This window comes from Colias philodice, chromosome 8, assembly GCF_061535455.1.
Source record: "Colias philodice isolate Cphi_HAF_F1 chromosome 8, ilColPhil1 Martin Lab GWU primary, whole genome shotgun sequence".
Classification (NCBI taxonomy): Eukaryota; Metazoa; Arthropoda; class Insecta; order Lepidoptera; family Pieridae; genus Colias; species Colias philodice.
This window is the reverse complement of record NC_143093.1, coordinates 7,130,883-7,155,215: the sequence shown is the minus strand read 5'-3', so window position 1 is coordinate 7,155,215 and position 24,333 is coordinate 7,130,883. Positions and strand designations below refer to the sequence as shown.

General features: G+C 31.6%; 3 protein-coding genes across 3 annotated transcripts in view; all 3 read left to right on the top strand.

The window, feature by feature from the left end:
* The window catches only part of LOC149486619 (sodium-independent sulfate anion transporter-like), a 30,937-nt gene extending 14,921 nt beyond the window's left edge, over positions 1 to 16,016 (top strand). The window contains exons 7-12 of the mRNA XM_089698223.1: positions 1,294 to 1,455; positions 2,851 to 2,991; positions 8,745 to 8,890; positions 9,520 to 9,771; positions 13,242 to 13,386; positions 15,127 to 16,016. Of these exons, the coding sequence (XP_089554349.1) occupies positions 1,294 to 1,455; positions 2,851 to 2,991; positions 8,745 to 8,890; positions 9,520 to 9,771; positions 13,242 to 13,386; positions 15,127 to 15,176 (896 nt within the window). The 3' untranslated portion in view covers positions 15,177 to 16,016. The remainder of the gene's footprint in view (positions 1 to 1,293; positions 1,456 to 2,850; positions 2,992 to 8,744; positions 8,891 to 9,519; positions 9,772 to 13,241; positions 13,387 to 15,126) is intronic.
* Positions 16,017 to 16,962: 946 nt separating this feature from the next.
* On the top strand, positions 16,963 to 18,930 carry LOC149486618 (uncharacterized). The gene is made up of 2 exons (XM_089697835.1): positions 16,963 to 17,260; positions 18,811 to 18,930. The coding sequence occupies exons 1-2, from the start codon at positions 16,963 to 16,965 to the stop codon at positions 18,828 to 18,830; spliced, it is 318 nt and encodes a 105-aa protein (XP_089553961.1). The 3' UTR covers positions 18,831 to 18,930.
* A 4,545-nt stretch (positions 18,931 to 23,475) lies between these two features.
* LOC149486617 (cysteine proteinase-like) lies at positions 23,476 to 24,194 on the top strand. Its single transcript, XM_089698221.1, has 2 exons — positions 23,476 to 23,815; positions 24,089 to 24,194. The coding sequence occupies exons 1-2, from the start codon at positions 23,509 to 23,511 to the stop codon at positions 24,094 to 24,096; spliced, it is 315 nt and encodes a 104-aa protein (XP_089554347.1). The 5' UTR covers positions 23,476 to 23,508; the 3' UTR covers positions 24,097 to 24,194.
* Positions 24,195 to 24,333: the final 139 nt, after the last annotated feature.

The following is a 24,333-nucleotide window of genomic DNA, read 5'->3' as shown; positions in this document are numbered from 1 at the left end:
AACAATTAATTTCAGAATACCAATAAATTCTTTACGCCTACGTGTAGCCTATATTTTGCTCATATAATTGATATCGCTATTATTAATTTCAAACAATTATGAAGGTTTCATATTTATTATTATAAAGAGGAATATGTCAACGTTACAATATCTTATTAGGTAGTCTAATAATCGTCAATCAGTAACCACTAAAGTGTCTGATATATTACCGTGATACGACTACGTTGGTAGTTAATTACTTTGTCAGATTCAAGCGTCCTCAGTGTATACAATATTCTAGTACTATAATATCAATCATATGAAGCTGAACGCAGTCACAGTATGTTACTAAAATGTTCCGCATACATCGTCCCTAAAGCACATTTAGCGAGACAACATAACCATAAGATGTTAGTATCGCAACAGCAATAAGACAGCTTCTATAATGCATTATCTAGAACTGCATTACGTTACAGTGGCTTGTCGACAAGCGTTCTATTCTCATACGTATATTGCAAACTATGATATTGCAATATTCACGGCATTATCCGACATATTATGACGTGACAGTGGAAGTAATTCATCTGAAACTGAAAAATGGCCGTTTTGTTCAGGCACGATGAAAATATGAATTTGAATGATGTTCTTTGTTCTTAAAACACATGTTATTATATTGTGAAAAGCCTTAGAAATGCTTTGTTATTGTGTCCACGAATCGTGCTATGCTGAGCGTTGTTTGCAGTCTTTATAACTAAGAAAGAGGGAGCTGTTAATGAACGAGTCTGATGATTTCAAAAATAACTTTAAGTCACATAATATCAACTGTTTTAGAAGTATATTTAATGTATTTTCAGAATGTTTTTAAAAACGTTAATTTAAATTCAGACTATGCATACAATTATACGTATTAATATGCTGAGCCACACTACACATTTCAGGCATTCGTGGTTATTTATTTACGTGTGCTTAAGAAATTTAACCGAGATTATATTAGGCGAGCAATATTTGAATTCCATATTATCGTGGGTGTGAATATAATTATGAGGTGGCGTGCTTAATTTGCTTGTAGATTTTCGGAGCGAAAATATTACAACTTTGAAATATAAAGTAGACGATAATGAAATATGTAATTCTATTTATCGTTCCGTAACATTTGCTGTCAGAATTACGCTTGCAACAACCTCGCTACGTGATGTCACGTTAATTGCTTTTGTAACGATAAGTACTCGACAGTTTGTGGGCCCGGTTAAAATCTTAAGTAGGATCTAAAGAGGAGGCAATTTAACGAAGTTTTGTCTCTTAAACAAATTTCAGCGAAAGGCAAAACGTTGGACGCGACTCAAGAGATAGTTGCTCTAGGCATTTGCAATATTATCGGATCGTTTTTCCGCTCGTTCCCCGTGAACGGATCCTTCACGCGGAGCGCGGTGAGCGACGCGTCGGGAGTTAGGACTCCTGCGGCTGGGTTTTATACTGGTATGTATGGCTTTTAGTTTTTTATTGGTAAATTTATGTTCACATGACGGTTTTGTAGAGTCAATTCAAATAATCGAAATTTCTCACTTATAATACCACAAGAGCTTCAAAATTATCGGGTATTTTCCGATAGGTTCGTTGCAAACAAATGAAGGAGTCAAGTTTTTAGTCAAGGTTAAAAAATCACGAGCGCGAAGCGCGAGTGATTTTTCCTGAAAAACTTGACGACTTTATTTGTTTGCAGGGAATTCCTTGAGGGAAATGCCAGATAATTTTGAAGCTCGTGTGGTATTCCGGAGATTATTTTTCCGTCCCAAATGTCGGCCAATAATTTCACAATTGAATTGAACCTGTCAGTTTGACGTCTACGACCAGAGAAAATTTTCAAAAAATTATCAGTATAATACCATGTAGGTTGTACCACGTGACGTCGAATGGTGCAATTCTATTGGTCGATATTTGGGTCGGAAAAATAATCTACAATAAATTTACATACATTGGATTAAATAAAAAAATAGAGACTTTAGACTTACTTCCATTGCAACTGTAATTTGTATCCACAACATTTAGCTAAGTGGTCCTTGGTTGCTAATAATTTCTTTATTTTGTAACATACAATATACATGTGTTCAGACTAAAAGAGACAGACCATGTAAGCGAGAAAGCAGGATCAGAACAAATTAGATTATACTCCATTGTGATTCAAGTTATAGACAAAGTTTGAAACAGTTCTCAGTTATTCTTTTAGGCATTGTAATTTATGTTCAGGAGCAGCTGTCGCTCGATTTACGCGTTCTTATAAATGTAAAACATATATAATATGTTAAATGGGTTGGAAGTGAAATTATTCATGTCGAAATAAGTGCTCTATATACGGAAGCGAGGCCGTAGGGGCTACATAAATCAAAAAGTTTTCAACATAGTTTACTGTCGCACTGGCTTTTGAATTTTTGATATACGAATACTCTTTTGAACTAGTCTCTATTCTGACGCTAAGTTGAAAATCTACAGCTTTGTTATCTTAAGAAGCCAAGTTTGATATCATAGACATATCTTGAAAGAGTTCTATGCAAAATAAATGAAAAGTTTTTGTCTTGCGTCTTGTGATTTAAATAGAGTTGTGAAATAAAATTGGATCTAGTATTTTCACCGGGTAAAGCTATTTATAAGTTTTTATTATATGTCCTCTAAAATAGTTTACCTTAAAGTTTCCATGCTGAGATTAACTGTTTCGACTAAGGAAAACATTAATGGTTCCAATAATAATTCTTTATTGTTCATTTGTTTTTTTACGGTATATTAACAATCAAAATAATTACAAAATTATGACGTATAAAACCTTAAGTATATAAGAGTAAAAAATGATATGTAAACTTATAATTTTTATATTCTCAGGTATGGTGGTGTTGTTAACACTAGGACTTCTAACTCCATACTTCTATTTTATACCAAGAGCAGCTTTAGCAGCTGTTATAGTTTGTGCAGTTCTGCATATGGTTGATTTGGATATATTGAAGAAATTGTGGAAGACCAACAGTAAGTATAAATAAGAAGATTATTTAGTATTGAAACACTAAAGATTGTGTTTGGTTTTCTCGTTCACGTTTGGATCTGAAAAAGATCATTTTGACAAATCCTAAACTCTTATCGAAGCTTGTTTTATTTTAAAATTGAAAAAATAATGTTATCAATGTTAAAAATAACAAATTTGTGAACTTTATAGAAAAGTTTAAAATTATCTTAAAATTTAACTCAACATTAGTAAACGGAAGGTAATTTACGTTAAAATTAAATTATATTCTTAATCTGATTTTAGATTATATTCTTTACATTAACAACTTAAAAGTAAAATTATGTTTTATATTACAGAGTAAAATAGAAATGTAAGCGCCTGTAGTAAAATTGCGAGTCTGTGGCATCGTAGCTTGAAAGTTCATTTTGTTTGACTGTTACTTTACATGAGATGGTTTTGTGACAAGTTCTAATAAATTATTCTGTTTTTTAATTTAACTTTAGAATTAATGAATAATTAATGATTGCATACAAAATAGAAGATAATAATTTATTTTCAAGTTTAGGGAACATAATTCGTGAAAATCGGTTGTTATATTTAATTATATTTGAAAGCGGCAATTTTTTATGACTTTAAAAAACGTCAAAATAATGTTGAAATATTACATTGCACACAATAATAAATGCATGCACGTAGCTAAATGATATTTTGCATAATCTTTTGTATGTACATGACTATTTTAGGATATTGAAGGGGTATAAAAAAATCAAATGGTTTTTTTCACTCCAAAAATAGAATAGAAAATTTAAAAATTCGTGTTTATCTAAATAGAAATATCCTGCACAAAAAGAAAATAAATAAAACGGTTCATAAAGTGAAGTATGTAGTCTGTAACGTATTAGTCTGGTGCGCGGCTGCATGACGCTGTATAGTGAATAAACTTCAAGCTGCATAAAATGATATGGGTACAAATCCGACTTAATTTTGTTTTGAAATATTCCAACTGGAATTATTTTAACGCTTTACATATATTATCTTGATAGAAAATAAAATAAGAAAATTGTTTTTAGTGGCACAATGGTCGAAAACGTCTAATCTACATTGAGTTTTCAATTAATTTTCTTTTCATTCAAATCACCCATTATATTATTCTAGATTCTTCATTTATACAATAATTAATTAATGAATAAATTTAGCAAAAACGACAGTACGCACTCCATAAAAAATTATAGATTATTATTTATTATGCTCTACATGGGTGGTTAAGGAAAGCTTTTTAATGTTTTCCAAAAGCTTTCATGGATAAAATACTAAGACTAATTATTTTCATTTGGTTGGGTACTGCATCTTATTTAGAAGTTTAAATAAGGGATGAATTTTTACAAAGTCAATGATGCGATATATTATAAGAGCTACGAAGCATGTCGGGCGTCATTTTAATTCAGGCTGCGTGACGGTGGTGTGACGTCTTTACATTTTCTGTGTTTTTTTAAATCATGATTTGATAGGGTATTTTTTTAATTCATATATCTATATTACATGTGCGATATAATACAATAATTTTCTGGTTTTCAGCTAATTTGCTTGCTTTTAATTACGATATCTAAAACTCTATTTTCCGCAGTAAGAAAGATCTTGTGCAATGATACAATTAAATATAGTGTTTTGTTTTCATAAATAACAACGTAAATTTTAAGAGTCTCTATAAAAATTACACGAAGACTGCACAGGATAAACACAGCAATGTAAGCTATATTGTTTCAGAACGACAACTTACAGCTTTATTACCTGGCACTATTACTCTAGTACGATTTCTCCCTTATAATTTTCACAAAAGCTTCAACACAACAAAGCATTATATTTACATTTTCAGTAGTAACGTTTTTCAAGATTAAAGATAAATAGTAATAATATGTTTAAAAGACCATTATAAGATTACTACTTTGTATCTTCAAGATTCCCTTTGCCTATTATTTACCAAAGAAAAATTCTTAAGAAACTCCTTTAGTCACAACTTCAAAAGTGCTTTTGATTTGCAGCGGGTCAGTAATTTAATTTCTAATTAGTTTGCCACTGACTCGGCTGTTCCAATTACTGACGTTGTTTTATAAAGAATTTTATTAAAGTTTAAAATAATTATATTTATTAAGTATTCAATTAGCGGAGAAGTAATGAAACCGAAACTTAAGCTGGGAATTGCACTAAATAGAAGTCTGATACCAATTAGTCAATGAGAAATGTGTTTCTTTTATTATATTCTCGGCTACCCTTGATTGTTAAAAAATATTTATCTCACATCAATAGCCAAAAAATTCCATCTAAATATTTCTTACTCTCCTGCGATTTTGATCTTCATCAATATTATTTTACGACATTTAGGTAATTATTTTCCAAGACAGGAATTTTGTATAGTTTAACTTAAAAATACGATTTTGTTCATAGAGTTTAATATAATAGGTTTCGTTTAATTCTCTATTTTTCAACAATGATAATGTTTGAAACCAATATAATAAAAGTACCAAAAACAATAGCGGTCTAAAATGCAAAGCGCGAGCTTAGCAGAATTAGCGGTTGTCAGTATACAACGCGAAATACATTGAAATCTCCTTAATTACGGTACAAATGTAATCAGGTATCAACGCTATATTCCCGACGTAAATCGTCGTCTCATTAGATTATTCGTGCTGGATCGAACCTAATCCCGCCGGAGCGGGCGTGATATCGCATAACCGTCACTGATATTCCCGAATTAATGTATTTTGATATCTTTTTCACAGATTTATGTGTTTCTTTTGGTATTAGATGATAATTTGTGGGTAAATCTAAACGGGGATTAGGTAATATAAATGTAATTATATTCTCGTCATAAATGCCGTTGTAATTATAGTAATCGTTCTTTACCAGATTATGTTACGGATGTTTTTCTATCTATTTATTTTTTATGACGATTGACGAGTGCGTGCTTAAATTATTCCATTCTACAGGAATTTAATATTGGTCGTGAAGTGTAATTAAAAAAAATATATAGATATATGTAAATTTATTGTACTATGTGCGTTTAATCCTGACAAATATTCAGATCTTTACAATATTAATTTATGTTTAAAAATAGCTACAAGCAGATTTAACATTTTTTTGAAGAAAGTCATGTGAATGTAGACAAAAAGAAAAAAAAAATTTTTAACCCTTAAATAATGTAGGTATTTTTTTAGCCTTTTGTTTGAACCGAAATACTAGTAAAAAATAAAATGTCCATAATTTTATCAATACAAAGAACTGTTAAATTCCCCGTTTTCACATTTCGAAGTATTGGCATGCCATTGTATCAATAAAAGCGCAAAAATAATTTCCCTCTATTATATTTAAATGCTGAACACTCGCTGTGTGTCATTCTTACACAGTAGACGGCTACATTCACTTTAAAAGCCGTTAACGCAATATTAACGTCAGTTGCGATCAGACAATAAGTTCTATAAAGAACATTACGTGTATTGTCTCACCCCTTCCTGCAAGCTTCAATGTCCATGGACCGTGTGCCATATAAGTCCGTATTTCAAGCTTCAAATAAATTATTCATTATTATGGACCCGTGCACTCTCTTTAATCGTTTTCCCCAACGTTGTCTCTGATTTATTTTTCGTGTGTACCGAAAACTTTTCATGTGATTACACTTGCTTAGAAATAATATTTATTATTGGGGTACAAAAAACTAAAATACCTTTAGCAGTGAACTATAAAAAGGGCTTTGCAAAAAAATATTACGCGCGTTAAAGCATAATCTTATTTTCAAGAAATTATGCAATATATTATATTACAATCCACGCATTTATTTATACTAAAGAGATAAGTTTCGCTCTTTAACTAAATACAATGTTGATTACACGTCAGCATTAATGAAGTTCTCCTTTCGAAATCATAACGAGAATAGAGCAAGCTTCGTTTAATATGCGGAAATTGAAATATGGGGAATGAAGAGCGATTTGTTGAATAATTTTAAGCTCGGGTGGTGTTTAAATGTTCGTTTGATGTCCCACATTACAAACGGATGTATAGAGTATAGAGCGAAGGACAAAGTGTATTTATCCGCCGGTTTAAGGAAGTAACTCTATTTGCGAGTGAGCTTTGAATTTGGCTTCAATCGAACGGGATTCTAACATCGCACGATCGGATCGAGCCCAATCATAGAGCTTTGTTCGTTTTTCACAATTCAATACAGTTTGAGGTTTTCCCGCAACCGACGCTTGCATAGGCATGAGATTGAAATAAGTTATGCTTGTTTGTTCTTTGTGAACTTTCGTCTGGCTTTCGATTGAAACGCTTTTAGCTTGTTTAAGCATCTCGATGGAGATAAAATGAAAGAATTGCTGTTTCGTTTCTTTGTAACATTTGCAATTTTTATATTTCATAGGTATTACGATTACATCAAGATTTTTTTCATCGATATAAATCATTTAACTATATTCTAATATATTTTTCGTATATTCTGATAGTGAAAACAAAGAGTAATGATAGTGAAAATTACATACCTGCCTTGTAAAACTACGGGTACAATGTTATTTCTGTCTCATTAAATTTGTATCCCCGCGCGCCCACGGTTACATGATACCACATCGTAAATTATTTACGCCAGTCAAATATTTTCCTAAAGGAGTGTATCGATTGCTTTACTTCGATGAACAATTTTTCTATATTTAGATAAACATTATATAACTTTGCTGATTCATAAAGAAAATCTTATCAGTTTTACATAAACCACGCATTCAATAAAAAGGCAAAACAAATTCCACAATTAACATCATTTTAACTTTATAATTAGACTCTTTGATACATCTGAAAGTAATTATAGAAATAAATTTGATGATTCTAATTGGCTAAATAGATAGAAGTTATTTAAAATGATCTTTTACTGAAAAACAAACGTGATGTTTTGAATTATTTCTACAATATTTAATATCTAAATGTTTTGGGCTTTGATAGCTGAAAGAAAAGCTCGCTGTATGACATTTGGTGAACCTTTTCACAACTTACAAGGTTTTACATTACCTAATGTAAACAAAATAGCGGGTTTGTGTATGTAAAATGAAAAGTTATACATTTAATTGTAAATAAAAAAATGAATGCGATTGCTCAGAACAAAATACACATTAAGATCGGAATCTAAAGAATACAGTGAATGAGGACAAACAGCTATAAAATCCCAATGTCGGACGCTACGTGATTCATCTTTTTACTTTACTTATAACTAAGCTATTACCTCTTTTCCTAGGTAAATTGTTTTTTACGTGTTATTTAAAACGCAGCTTTAAAAACCATTGCTAAGCTACAATGCCACAACTAGTAATTAGCTGCTTTATTTTTAATACACACGATTTATACCTTTAGGGTTGGATTTAGTACCCTTAGTGGGTACATGCATCTGCTGCCTCTTGCTCAGGATAGAAGTGGCCGGCCAACTTCTTTATACTTTTTGATAGGTTTATATGTCACTAGCGGTCCGCCCCGGCTTCGCCCGTGGTACATATGAAAAATAGATGTTGGCCGATTCTCAGACTTACCCGATATGCACAGAAAATTTCATGAGAATCGGTCCACCCGTTTCGGAGGAGTATGCAGACTAACATTGTGACACGAGAATTTTATATATAAGATTTAAAATATTGTATTATTAAAAAAAATATCTAGATAAACCTACAGCCGTAAAAACCATTGCAACTACATCCACAAATTGTAATTAGCTTAGCTATTTACTTTTAACAAACAAGATTTATACCTGTAGGGTTGGATTTAATACCCTTAGTGGGTACATTCATCTGCTGCCTCTTGCTCGGGATAGAAGTGGGCCTGGGCTGCGGGGTGGCCATTGACGTACTGCTGCTGCTTTACTATCAGTCCCGACCGATGTTGGATATACGATACGTTAACGTGAGTTTATTGCTAGCACTTAGTTACTTTTTTTCCAGGTAGGTTGTATTTTTGTAAGTTAGAAGTGTTTGTGTTTTTACTTCTAGCTTTTGATTTAATAACCTGTTTACTTGAATACTAATAGAGCATAATTATGTACACATATTAGTAGTAGTGATATATGTATTTGAAAAGTACTGATTAGCTACATAATATGTATTTGGTAACTTAAATTGTATGCTCAAATTCTAAAGATGTAGTTATATCCTTAATATGCTGTTTTTCTTCTTTTTCTCTGTAAATGTTTTACCTTAAAACGACAGTTCAACACTTGAAAATTTGTAATGGTTGATGGTCGTTATTCTGACCATCATTTTTCTTTTTGTCATTGCGTACTAAGACCCCAGTAGAACCGCCATACTGTTACAAATGACCCAAAATTTTGTGTCAGTATCTCCCGGCCTATTATGGTTGATTGACAATGCGATATCGAACGGGATGCACATCTCGAAATTATTACCTGTCCATTTAATACTTATACGGAAAATTAGCTGAGAGCGAAACAGAGCTACCGCAACCCACTTGGTTGTTAATAAAACATCCATACCTGCACTTTTTATTACATTTTCATACAGCTTATATTTTCCCAGGACGGCAATCTCCCGCCTCACTACGCAATGCATCCAATCGGCGGGCTACACTTCGCTAGCGCTGAAAGAGTTCGCTCAAAGTTAATTTTACTTAAGAACTATAACGTAGAACCGAGTGCTGTGGAAATTGTAACGGTTCCACCTAATTCCTTAGTTCCGAATGGGACTTTGGTCGCTGAGCCCAGGGTCTGGCCCAGAATGCTGATCATTTACTGTGATGCTCTCACACGGGTTGATTTTACGTTTCTACAGGTAAGATAATATTTTGAAGTAAACTTATACTTTGAATTTCGTAAATTTGTTCTAATTGGTGTTGTGTAATTTGCAGGCAATTTTGATCTCATAATTAGTTTGTTAATTATTCTCATGTATGGTTAAGGTACGTTAATATTTTTAAAGTTTGATATTATAATATGAATATCGCGGTTCTTGGTATTTCAGCCGAATAATATAATCTTCACAATAAAGAATTATAACAGGTATTCTCAAAGTATTGAATAACAATTTCCAAAGTTATGAATACAGTACAAAACCTTCTGTTATTATTGAATATAAAATGCGGTTTTAATATTCAACCACGGGTAAAATAAAGCGCATAAGAATAAAATAATTTGCATAACATTTGAAAGCAGATGTTCGACAACAATAAAGCTCACGGAATTCTAAAGCGGATATAAATTTAAAAGGAATTATACGAGTAATATCTGATAGTGAGTGAAATATGAGAAATGGTCGGTAGCGCCGCCAAAAGCAAGATTGTAGAATATATTGCTGAATCATTGAGATGCTTAGTTTGCGGCTTCGCCCTGCAACTCGGTAGTAACTCAGTTTTACTGAATATTCCAATCGTATAAAGAGGTTTAACCGCATTAATAATGCTCGCCGTTTAAAGAATGGAAAAAGAAAATTTTCCCGAAGGCTGGAAATTCAGAGTCGAGCGTTGCTTGTGATGTTAATGGGTCGGCTTGACTCGCCGGAGTTAGTACAACGAGAACCCTCCCATTACTGATATGTTTTTCGCGATGAAAGCATTAGACCGAATACTTTTACCTCACCAAAATATTCCTTAGGTACATATTTAAAACTTTTCCGCTCAATATTTTCATAACGTTTATATAATTCAACAAAACATTTACATCTGTATTTATTAAAATATTCATTAAAGTTTATTATTCGAATGAAACGGTCATTATGAAAATTAAATTAGACTTGAATATCGTAAACTGAAATAATTAATCATGTTAGATGAATAAATGGTTATATCAAATGAATCATAAAATAAAATCAAATACACGCATACAAAAATTGGTGTAACTAATTTGTAATTTCTCCGGTTATGTTGACATTGTGTTTTATAGAATTAAAGATATTGAAAGCCATGTAAGAATTAAAACTGTGACAAATACAAAATAAAAATATGTTAACATAATATACTTTAATTGAATATTTTGAATACTGTTATTATGGATGAAATTAATTTTGGATTAAAAAAATTGTGAAATGTACCTTTCGACTTATCTCAGTCCCACCATTACTTTTTTTTGGAGAAAAAGTTTATGCGTGTTTTTCCTTTTAGTTTATTCAATATTATGCTACAATAGTAAATAGCTCTTACAATAATGTCATATTCATTTAAAGCGTAAAAAGCGTAATTTTTGCTCGCGTTCATTTTCGTATAAAAGCGGTTAGGAGAGCGGCTGCAGCATTGCCCCTCGTTTACGATATAACAGAGATATTTAAGCCAACGCTGCGGTTTCAATATCAACATTGTATGTGATTTGACGTGGTCTGCGGTGGCCTGAATTAAACTGATGTTTACGGCATACTACATGATTATTATACTAGTTTTCAATTTGCATTGTAACGCTGAATTATTTGTGATTCGCGAAAGCCAATTTTGTCGTGCGCGGTTATCGTGTATTGACTCGGCTATTCACATTGTTCGGATTATAATATTTTATTAGCATCGAATATAGCCGGTTTTAGGAAATAACGCTTAAGTTTAATATATACAATTTGTTATATGACTATGATATCGAAACAATTGTGTTTTATCGTTATTTTGGCTACATATTGAAATTATTGACGAACGACGAATAACTGACTCCCATATTTTTTTACTGTTGTAGTAGGTAGGCTCTACATACAACAAACCCAAACATATTATCTACTATATTATGTATTTATGATACATTAATAGTTAATACCTACTATTGAAAGATTTACATAAATTTAGATTCATACAAGAACTTTAAATTGAAATGATTCCAATTTGTCTCCATTCTTTGCTCAGTGCCTCGACGTTATTACAAACTCGCTGAATGAAATTAAACATAAATTTTGTTTATCGTGTTTTTATAGTGCACTTTCCGTTGTATTAGCTTTCTATTAACATTACAAAAACCTCGTTTATAAAGCTAACAATACGTTGGCTTTCTTTTATAGCCAGGAGTAGTTATTTTTACTTAATCAGGGTTTCTAGTGTAAAAAAGGAAGAAAAACATGGTCGTCTCGTTAGCAGTCGTGTTTAACTTTACTCGACGCCGTTGTTTATATTCACTGCGTTAGTGGTATAAAAATTAGCTTTTGAAATAGGCAAGCTATTCGAAAAACACGTTGTATAAAAATTTACGCGTTAAAATTCTTTGATTGTAATAAAAAGTCCGCAGTGCAAAATTTAATATTTTAGACGAATGAGAGGAGGAAAGTGCAGCTTTTAGCCGTACATAGTGCATTCTTTTTGATTCTTTGAACTGAAGATTTGAGTAAGGCTGTGATGTAAAAGTTTAGTAGGTACATGATTTTAGGATATGACATATATATATTAACAACACAACATAATATAATGATATAAGAAATAGTTACATGAATTATGTAATTATTTCTTATATCATGAATATTGTTGAGAAATTTTCTGTATAATTTTATGAAAAATCTGGTTATGTTTTCCTTTAATTTCCCATACAGGATAACGCCGTCTGTAGGAAATCAAAATGTAAACTCGTATACATATAGGAACCATACTTATTTTTCGAATACAAATAGAACATTCCCTTAAAAATAAATGAAAACAATATTTTTATACGCGAACGTGTAACACGAACAGTTTTCCGGCCACGTGAACGTGTCAACTGCCTAAAAGCAAATGAAATTAGTGCTTTGCTACGTTGCTACGTTGTGTTGCGCTTTTTAAAGGAATTCCAGTTTAAAATAACAAACGGTGAGCTGCAAACTGTTCACTGATGTCACAAGGATTTGTTGTAATTTGTTTCATTCACGCACGACGGATGCGAGAGGATGTACAATTTATGATCTTCATGTTGTTTATTGTAGTGGATCTAATTTGTTTAATGTGTTCATTTGTCTGTTTTAATGTCGATTGCTTAACAATTGGTTTTCGACGTAAAAATATGAAAAGAAGGAAATTATATTTTTGTTATGTTGTTACTTTGATAACAAAACTTTTCGTTATTTCTTATCCCGTATTTTAAGTGGTATGAAGACTTCAATCAAATTTTGCTTGATTATAAACACATTTCTATTACCTATAGTCAATTATTGATCGAATAAATACGTACCTAGCAGCATAGTCTCTTGAATAAATATGTTGCGCCTTCAATTTTATCGAGTCTAATTTTCAGTCATTTGGTTGATTAATTTAACTTTTAACTACTACAAACAATTACATTTTAATTATAATAATCCCATTAATTTATTTGCAGAGCATCAAAATGCTAGTACAAGAGTGGTCACACAACGGCCACGTATTGTGGTGCGACGCGAAACCCTTGATAAAGGAACAGCTAGAGAACGTCATACAAGATCCATTATTCTGTGATAGTGACCAGTTAAGGAACTTATTATTAAGTAAGTATATGAAATGCTGTTTTCTTAAAAAAACACAGGAAAAAAAAGATTACATTCAGTAGGGTAGAGCGGGGCTTGTTGAGCATAGGAATAAGTTGGGCAATCAAAAAATCTCGTCTTCGTATATACATCTTATGGTGGTAGCTCTTAAATTAGACTTCGTACAAAAAAACTACTATGGAAACTTTTGCTAAGTGACATATCACACTAGCGGATTGCGAGCGGTTTCAAAGCGGAGCGGGTGCGCAACGAATACGTTGCGGTTGCGCAGCGAATTCGTTGCGGACGCGTGGCAGATGCGCAACGTTTACGTCGCAGTCATGTACACTCATTAACAAAATGGAATCCGTGCTGGTTGTTACTTATAACTTGTGATAGTATAATAATTATGAGATCATTATTTTTTACGAGTTTCATAACATGTTAATGTTTAGGGTATTGTTTTATCTATTAAATCTTGGTCGAAATGCAATCAGATAACTTAATTGCTCATTAAGAAAGTTCATTAGTGAAATAAATGTTAAAGCTCCTTAACTAAAACAGGGCTATCTTATTATTAGATAAATAGCAGTGAATAGAAAATTTTATCAAGCAACCAGCAACTCACTATCACTTTGCTCATAATTAGGTTCACAAAATCTCTTTATAACATACGTTGCTATGGGAGAGATTATACTGGTCAGTCGTTACATACTTTTGGAATGTATGGTACATTCTAAAAGTCCTAGTAATTCAATTTTATAGCACCTTTTTTTAACAACTCCAGTTGTTATTACATCTTTAGTTAACTGTTAAGTAAGTGCATTTCCACAGTACGGTTAAAAAATTGAGTGCTACAGAAACGATGGAAATATTGAATGGAAGTTAGGCAAGGCGGAAGGGCTGGCTTTTGTGCGAGAGTATACAAAATGACGCGTCCGCAACGAATTCGCTGCGCAACCGCGGCGTGTTCGTTGCGCGCCCGCAACGTATTCGTTGCGCACCCGCTCCGCTTTGAAACCGCTCGCAATCCGCTAGTGTGATATGTCACTAAGGGAAAAATTACAAATCCATCATCTAAACAATTCATTGAGACTTATCATTGAGGAGTTACGTCAAGTGAAAAATTGCTCAACTAGCCTCGCCCTACCCTACTCGCTCTATTATTTATTTAATTAAGGTATTTTTCTAGTGTTTTTCATCTTTTTAAATATAAGGTCAGTACATAGTAATCAATTATAAAAGGGAAATTGCAACATTTTACTTAAACAGTTTATGTTTACGCCATTTTAAATGCTAAATGTGTTATTAATAAACAGCTTCACTAAATATTCTCATTAGAGAGAGGATCATGTTTTGTTTAATTAACGAATCAATTTATGACGGAAGCATCTAATTAAATTTGTGAGAAAGTTCTGCTGTTATCGAAAATATAAATTAATAAACCAATTATTATGTTCACAATACATATAGAGGCATATTTCTGCATTGATTTTTGAGATTGTATTGTGATATAAGTTCTCGTATAAACTTGATAATTCTTGCACAAATAGAACTCTCTTATTCTATATAAATTACCTATAAGTCTACCCTACTTTTACGGATAATTTATAAAAATTTGCAGGTTAATATAATTTTTTTCAACGGGGATCGAACTCTATATTTCGGTCCTGCGCTTACGCACGGTATTTTAACGTTATTTCTTCTAGTTCTTAGTGTCGTTTATTAAGATAATTAATATGATTTTATTTGTATTTTCAGGAATACCCCCAATACCACAAACGGGTCCGATCAGTGATACTTACTTATAGTTTAGATTTTTGTGATATAAATGTCCAATAATAGTACATTGATGAGTGTTGCGTAGTATTAGAAAATCTTTCATTTTTTTCAGTATTGGTTTGACTTTCTTTATAATAAGAATTAATATTGAAACAGAAAGAATTAATGTATTTTTCAACAAATCCTTTGATCTGGAATTGGTAAATTTACTTAGGAATATAGTTCAAATCTTAAAGAAATTTTCTTCAAAGGTTCTTGGGAAGATTCAAAATTGTATTTTAAAAATAAAAGTAAATTTGTAATACCATAAGTTACCTAAGGTATATAAAAACCGATTGATAAGCGATATACATGTTATCTGTAAATTATTCAAATCACAAGATTTACTCTATATAATTTAAAAATTGTTATAGAACCTGTGTTTTTTGTGTTTGAATTTAAGTACAAAACGTAAACTATTACTTTATTTTTGCAAAACATTTCATTTACGTAGAAGGTAAGAATTTACATAGTACCTAGATAGTAATATTTATGTACCTAGTTAGAATTCAGTAGATAGTGTAGTTTAATTGTGACGAACTAAGTTGCGAGCTTGTTTATCTGGCACAATTTCGACTCAGGTGTGACTGAATTCTATTAGATTTACTTGTTCAGCCGTTTTCGAATAATTTACCGTTCAACAAACTGTCTTCGTTGAGAATGCAGATCATCATTTGCTATACAAATAAGGATTAATTTATTATATGTGTGTTTGTTTTATCTGTGCCTAGATGAATAGTTGTTTCTCTTGTGTTTTGTTTTGTTGATTTAGTTTGTCTTACGTTTACTGTGATGTTACCATGAATTGATTAATAAAGACAAAGAAATAATGGTTGTTTTATTTTGATGTTGTGGTATTTTATAGTTTAGAAGAGCTAGAGCTACATAGCTAGCTACATAGCTAAATACATAATATTAAACAGGTTGTCCCACTATTGGTATACTAAGCGCTAAAGGACTTGTAGTTTTGCATAAAAAATACTTAAACAACAAAATAACATCAAAAAAAATTTGCAAATTTTTTCCTGAAAATCCATGTTTTCTTCTCTAGCTTCGCGCAGCCGGCATATACCGCTTCGCTAATGTGAGCATTTTGTCTATGAAACATAATCTTAAACGATAGGTCACGTGCTGGTATCAAAGTTGGAAACTATAACCTCCTTTGAGCTTAGTATACCAACAGTGGGTCACCCTGTATAGGTACTATAATAATAAGATAATGGAAGTTTACATTATGTAGGTGTTATGCCAAAATTTGAGCTATTCCAGCTCATTATTAATGCCATATCTGATTAATTTGAAATCACAACACAAAGGCATTTATGTGGTAGATATTTTAATAAAGCTACGTAATCACATCATTCATCTTTAAGAATTACAATAACTAGAATAACATATCATATCAAAGGTGGTCTTTTATTAATGTTCTATAGATATTAGTTATAAACAATCATTAAGTGTAATTTTACAGTACAATTATATATATATCAATGTATAGGTACGATTAAATTATTACTTTACTTACTCATAAGTCATAACACTGGTAATATGCATGAGTAAGTTATTCGCGATTTTAAATACAAATATGAATTTTCCACTATATTCTTCTTATCAGTTCAAAAATGCAATAACCATATCTAAAAGGTATATTACGCGGTCTTTTGTTCGATTTTCTATGAAAACGGATTAAATACAACGTAAAAAAACCTTATAAATAGGCGATATTTGATTTTCCAGTTATTAGTGGTTAATCGATAACTGGCACTAACATTAAAAATGTATCGCATCGCATTTTGTGTTATTATGCTAGTGATAGCTACAGTAGCAGAAGATAAACCACATTATAATTTAGAAGAAGCCGAAAATCTTTTTGAAAAATTCATTCAAGATTATAATCGAGTGTATAAAGACGAACACGACCGACAAATTCACTATGAAGCATTTGTTAATTCATTGAAATTAATAAATAAATTAAACGAGGAAAACTCTGCAACATACGATATAAATAGATTTTCAGACTATACAACGGAGGAGTTTGAACAAATTTTAGGATTTCATCCCGAGCATAAGAAGGGTAAGTTATTGCACGCCTCATAAGCGAAGCGTTGAGGTGGGTACTACTGTCGCTTCGCGCAAAACATCTGATTTTTCAAACTTAAAATGTCTTTATGTATCATACATTGCACTTGTAAGATAATACATACACACACATATTAAGAAAAAACACTATTTTTAACGTTCATGATATTTTTGATGTCATTTTTGTTATTTAAACTAGTTAAAAAACAGTTTAAAAAAGTTCTGTCTTGGACGTCCGTGTGTCTGTATGTGCGGATCCTTTTTCTTGTTAACACGATAGCGACCGAAATACTTTACTAATCGAGTCTTTTTTTTTCTCTTACGCTTGAGTATGCTCAGGAATAGAACCCTTTCATTTTTCAGGGTCTGATTCGATGTGGTTTAATTGTTATTAAATAAACAAAAATAATAATTAAAAATATTTATTAAAAAAAAATTATGAGGCGTGCACTTTTGGATTTTCCAAATTATTTATATTTATACTGTTGGATTTGTTAATTTAACGTAATTATGATACCATTTATTCCAGCTTCATATTATCAGGCATTATCATTATCAGTCGTAGAGTAGGGAATTAAAAAAATTATGTTTCTTTGTTGTAAATTTTGAACTTTCTCAAGCTCTTTGGGGCTAGCTTTCATAATTTATCGTGTGTACACGTTTCGATACGGTTATTATTACGATAAATGTATCGGATCCTATCGTAGATATTTATTGCTATTTTGACTACATAAAGCTGCATATTATACGCAAAAATACGTAGCATTCTCTAGGCAAAGCTGTTAATATAATAAATCTGAGTCTCGGGATGTGAAAAACTGAATGTGTACGTTGCTCTGTCTCGTAAACGGATTTGGCTGAAATTTATGGGTATGCAGATAGATTTGGTCTGAAACAATATAGAAGTTCCTATTTACTAGACTGTGGGGCGCGCGTGCACGAAACTCCGAGCTAATACGTGTGGTCCTAAGGGATATTTACAAGATTAGAGTTTCCATTATCTATAAACTGGCCTGATAAAAATAACAGGACATTTGGATGACGCTCTATCGATGTTATATTATATCACTTTAGGTGCAAACTCAAGCTCAAAAATTAATTTATTCTATTATTCTTCTAGTAGCACCAGCACTTTTAATCCTTATTACATAGCTACCATTTTCCATCGTTCGGAAAATTTTACATGACTTTATTTCGGGACCCCTGTTTGTAAAAAAGAGCAAATAAACACTTCGTAGTTTTTGAACAGCATACGTTGAATACTAATTATGCGTTCTCGTTGAATTCGAATGATAAGTTGCTATCTAATAAAAATAATTGTAATCTAAGTTGTAAATATTTAGACGTATGTGACATAATATGATTAAATACATATATCTACCATACTATTCGTTTACTAAATAAATATTACAATGAAGATATAGCTTTTTTTTGTTAATGCGTGTTCAATAGAAAATACATAATTATTTATTTACGCCCAGAAATTGAAAGTTATGAAAATAATGTTAAGAAATTTGTTTAATATTTCCATTATATTTTTTACAGATAAGGAGAATAAGAAATGATAAGAAAATTGATTATGTCCATGTTAAAAAATAGAACTATTGAAGTTAAGGCAACTTGGCACGCAATGTATTTTTTATCTTTATTACGTATACGAATATCGTTAAAATTAAGAACTACCTAATGGAAGAAGTTATCTATGTACCAAAATTAAAAATAAAACAAGTTTACAAAACTGTTATTTGTTTCTTTTAATATGAAATTTCCAGCAAACAGCTAAGATAGTCTATGTAAATACAGAAGTGTGGAAGATATGATTAATGTATACTGACGATAAATAGTCACAACATGCAACCTTGCAGCATGCGCGCTCCAACATCATAACCATAAAGAAAATGTTCCATCCATGCGATTGCACTGACGTACTGCTACTGCAGTAACAAAACCTACTATAGCTAGCAAGGGCGGATCCAGCCTTAGTGCCAGGGGGGGGTCACATAGACGTGGGAAATTTTCAAAAGCTATATTTTGGTAATTTAATTGATACGTAGATTTAAAAAAAAATGGTCAAGTGCGAGTCGGATTCGCGAACCAAGAGTTCCGTACAAACATTTTTATATGTTTTAATATTAAATTTATGCTTTTTGCAATTTTTCCTTTATCTGTGCTATAAGACGTAAGTTTCTATTAGATAAAGATTAAATATCAAGATTCTGTGTTCACGGGAAGTACCCTGTAGGATTTGATTCCTGGCAACACTTGCGAATGTTGTTAAGCATGAAAGGTATGTTTTAGCAATTTTTCCTCCATCTGTGCTGACACAAGTAGCACAATACCTATAGATTTTGATTCCCTTGCGATAATGTCGAAATTTGCGATAATTTACAGCATAAACGGCTGTATCTTTTGATTGCGTTGGTTTATAAGTTATAAGTTTGATTTTTTCACAGCTAGGTAAGCTAGGTAAGCTAATCTGCGTTATAAGACGTTTGATTGTACTAAATTTCATGACTCTGTGTACTCGGGAACTACCCTGTAGGTTTTGATTTCTTAGGGAGTGTCGAATTTTGCGAAAAATTTCAGCATTTACAGTTGCATCTTTTGATTGCGTTGGCTAAAACGTTTGAATTTTTCACAGCATCAAGGGACCGTAGACCGTAGGATTTCGACATTAGCAAGGGAATCAATACCTGCAGGGAGCACCCTGTCCCATAAACACAGTCTTGAAATTGAGTAAAAAGTATCGTGTTATAGCACAGATGTAGTAATAACTGCGAAAACCCTAATTATTTCATAATTAAATTAAATAAAAATATATTTTTTAAATCATTTTAAAGTCCCTTTACTCATGAACGTCTACATTGATATTGAATTGATTGAATTGATATTAACATCAGAACTCAGGTCTATAATAACTTAAATCTGTTATTTAATTCAAATTCTATGTCAACGCAATCTAAAGAAAAAGCAATTAGAGCCGCATATTCTGTCACTAGCCGCTCCGCACGGTTTCACCCCCGTGGCTCCTCTCCTGTTGGTCGTAGCGTGATGGTATATAGCCTATAGCCTTCCTCGATAAATGAGCTATCTAACAGCGAAAGAATTTTTCAAATCGGACCAGTAGTTCCCGAGATTAGCGCGTTCAAACAAACTCTTCAGCTTTATAATATTCTGTAATTCGCAACTATACTTGCAAGGGAATCATCAATCAAAACCTACAAGGTACTTCCCGTGAACACAGTCTTGAAATTTGGTTAAAAGCAACGACTTAAGCACAAGCACAGATAAAGAAAATATCCTTTAAACAAAATTGTAAGATACAACATAATGAAAAAATATGTTTGCTCGGAGTCCTGGGTGCGCGAGTCCGACGCGCACTTTGCCGATTTTTGTTGTAATTTGACTGTATTTTCTATTGTTCATTTAAAAAAAATTTGCTATTTTATTTCTTATCCACGAACTGGGATATTTCGATATTTGAGGTTTTGTGTGAAAAGTGTAACAGCAAAAGTTATAGAATAAAAATTATTACATACAACTTTACCATTAGGTACACTTTATTCCGCAGTTATAGATTTTTTAAAAAATCGAAAAACCTGTTTTTTGTCCTTAAATTACGACCACAGGTCGACCCTAATAAACTTTTTCTATAATTTTTGTTATATTCTCTTCCGTTACCGTTTGTAATTGATTTCATTGTTCTATATTACTTTTGTCTCAAAATTCAATTATCATGTTGAACAGTATTAATTTGTTAATTTAAAAAAGTTAATATTAAATTAGTGGTCCACTTAGGTCGTGGACCTAGCCCAGGGGGGGGTCATGACCCCGTGACCCCCCCCTGGATCCGCGCTTGATAGCTAGAGCTAGGTAACTGCAGTAGATATAAAAATTAACTGTGATAAAGCCTTTTTATAAATTTCATACAGGAAAGTTTTCTACTGTCTGCCTTTACAGGGATTTTTAATAATTGCAAGAGTGGTGGGTCTAGTAATAATTGCAAGTCTAATCTTAAATATAGAGATTTGTACTGATTCACCACTTTAAAAAATAAAAGTTCCAAACGATTTTTAATAATGGCAGGAGTGATTTAAGTTTTTATAATTTATAATTATAATTTAATATTCTTTCTCAATCCAAATAATTCAGCGCAATTTTCGACTAATTATTACTTAATTATAGCTGCAAAACCGCGATCATTTAAACGCGTGACTATTAATTTGACACGCTCATAGATAAAAAAAGGTTTTTAGGGTTCCACAGATCAATTACGTTTAACATGGATCGATTTCTCACATACAGAACTTACAATTTTTACAAAGGGATTTCAAATACATATTTTTTAAATAATTAAACATGTACAAGTGTGAACAAGTAAACATGCATTTCTGATTTTCATCTTAATTTGTGTTATGTATCTTCGCTAAAAAAATCTTACTGTATACATACAGTAAGATTTTTTTAGCGAAGTTTAGTGAATCTAGTACAACTAGATTCACTTGAGTAGATAAATACATTGCTTAGAACTAAATTTATTGTAAGTTATCACAAATGAATCTGTTTCCTTTCAAATAATCATTTCAATTTATATCCTTCTTATTTTTTTAAATTTTAAACAGGTGCACATGTCCTATAATTCAATAGTAAAAGAAAAGGGTAAATCTTGCATCATCACTTCTTCATTTAAATTTAATTAGGTATTATGATTACACATGGCGATACGGATATTAACGTACAATATATATAAAGTTTCTATTCCACTGGAAAATATCACTAGCACAAAATAATTCGTGACAAGCGAGTTTAAGGGACAAAAAACATGGGAATCCGTTGCTTCGTCATACTGGTAGTGGTCACCATGGCATATTCTAAACATGTAAATACGAGACCATATTATCATTTAGAAGACGCGCCTCAACTTTTCGAAATATTCAAAAAGACGTATCATAGAGTGTACAAAGATGCCGTCGATGAAGCCAAACATTATGCGGCATTTGTAGAAGCTTTGGCGCAAATTAATAAATATAATTCAGAATCCCAGAGTGCAATATTTGGTATTAATAACCTCACAGATTTTACTCCAGAAGAAAAAAGACAATTGCTTGGATTTCATGAAGGTAATAAGTACCCAAAGCACTGCCATGATTGTCGTAATCTGAAGAGTTTATAAAATAAAAATTGAATATTATTTTGAATAAATATTATGTGTTGCCTTATGTAATTCATCGTTATTATTAATGTTAGTTTTCACTAACGAACTGTGAACATATTTTTTTTTATAAATTTTACCATATTCATAATTTTTTTCAAGAACTTTCAGTACAGTACTTTCAGGTTTATCAAATCAAATTAATTAAAATAAATTTGATCAAAAAACGATCGAGAATCATTTACAAAAATTGTTATTTAGTTTGAGAAGGGTAAAACTCAACGCTTGGATACAAATAGGTAATCTCATAGTAGTTTCAGTAAAAATTATAAAAACGATCAATAGTCACAACTCAAAACACTACACACGTACAGAGTATAATAATAATTTACGAATATTATATCGCCGCAAATAATTTTTCTTTCATTTTAAATACAAAACTATGTAAATTACGACACGATAGGAATGATGTTCGACACTTTGAGCAATATAATTGATATTTATTATGAAATGTTTGTTAACATTGTGTTAACAGGCGCAAAATTTTATAATAAAATGTTTTAATAGCTTCGCATAAATTCACGTTATAAATGAAAATTGAAGAGAAGTCGTTTAAATTAAATTCAGAGGCGTTTATTTTGTAAACATTAAAATATTCGTGTCTATTTTATTGTTTCAAAGATATAACTCTACTCTAACGTCTCAGGTTAAAAGTCTTTAACAAAATTTTGTATTGATTATTCCTCCACTGAAATATTAAAATATTTTTCAAATTAATTCTGGAAGAATTAAAGGTTATAGAAAAATATTTAATGGGAACGTTAATCTTTTTGTTTAATGTCGTTGAATATTGAACCAACAACTCGAAAATATTGATATGAAAAATCCATTTAAAATTACATATCTCATTACTGTAAATAAGAAAAAAATAAACACATTGATTGTAAACTGACACTTTTCTTTGTTGTGTCTGTTTTAATGTTGTTTTATTTTTATAACCAGTTATTGATAAGGACTAATGTATAAATATAAGAATGTAGGCCACATGAATCACAACCAGTCGCAGTTGAGCAAACACTAGTGAACAAACGATGATACGTATCTGTTGTGTTTTGTTAGTAATAGCAGCTATGGCGAGTGGAGCGCCCGCATCGAGCAAACCGCATTATAACTTAGAAGATGCTCCGGCACTCTTCGAAAAGTTTATCAAAGATTATGACAAAGTGTATAAGGACGACGCGGACCGTGCCCTCCATTATGAGGCATTCGCGAGGAGATTGGATCAGATAAACAAAGCGAACGCCGCTAATTCATCCGCTACGTACGATATAAACAAGTTCGCAGATTATACGGCACAGGACAGTAAACATTTGACGGGAGTTCTCAGGCCTAATACTAGTATGTATCTTTGTCATTGACATTATTATTGCCTAGTGTTAACTAATTGAGTTACGTTTGCTATGGAAAACGTATAAGGACGGCCACTGCGTAAAAAAATTGATACTTAGTTCTAAAATAGCAATATTGTTTTAGGAAACACATATTATCCAATAAGAGATATACCTATGTATTCTTTTAATACTATGTATTCGTGTCTTCTGTATCTAATGAGTGAGATCAAACATTATAACATACCTATTATATTGTTTAATCAATTTTGTTGTTTTCCAGGTACATAACGAGTTTTTGTTCCGGCGACTGCTGCTTTTAATATGTAATCTCTATGGATCTCCTTTTAATAAACAAAATTAAATTAACCTATTATTTTACTGCATTATTATTTTGTTTTCACCGACAAAAGTTATTTTTATCGGAAAATGCATGTCAAACAATGCACAAATTATTATCAGGGTTATCGTCAAAATAAAAATAGCGTTTAACCCTTTACTATCTAATAATAATTTTATAGTTGTATT

Coding starts and splice junctions, on each gene's coding strand:
- LOC149486617 (XM_089698221.1), top strand. CDS start 23,509: ATGATACGTATCTGTTGTGTTTTGTTAGTAATAGCAGCTATGGCGAGT.
- LOC149486618 (XM_089697835.1), top strand. CDS start 16,963: ATGTATCGCATCGCATTTTGTGTTATTATGCTAGTGATAGCTACAGTA. Junction 17,261..18,810: donor TCATCCCGAGCATAAGAAGG/GTAAGTTATTGC, acceptor TATTTTTTACAG/ATAAGGAGAATAAGAAATGA.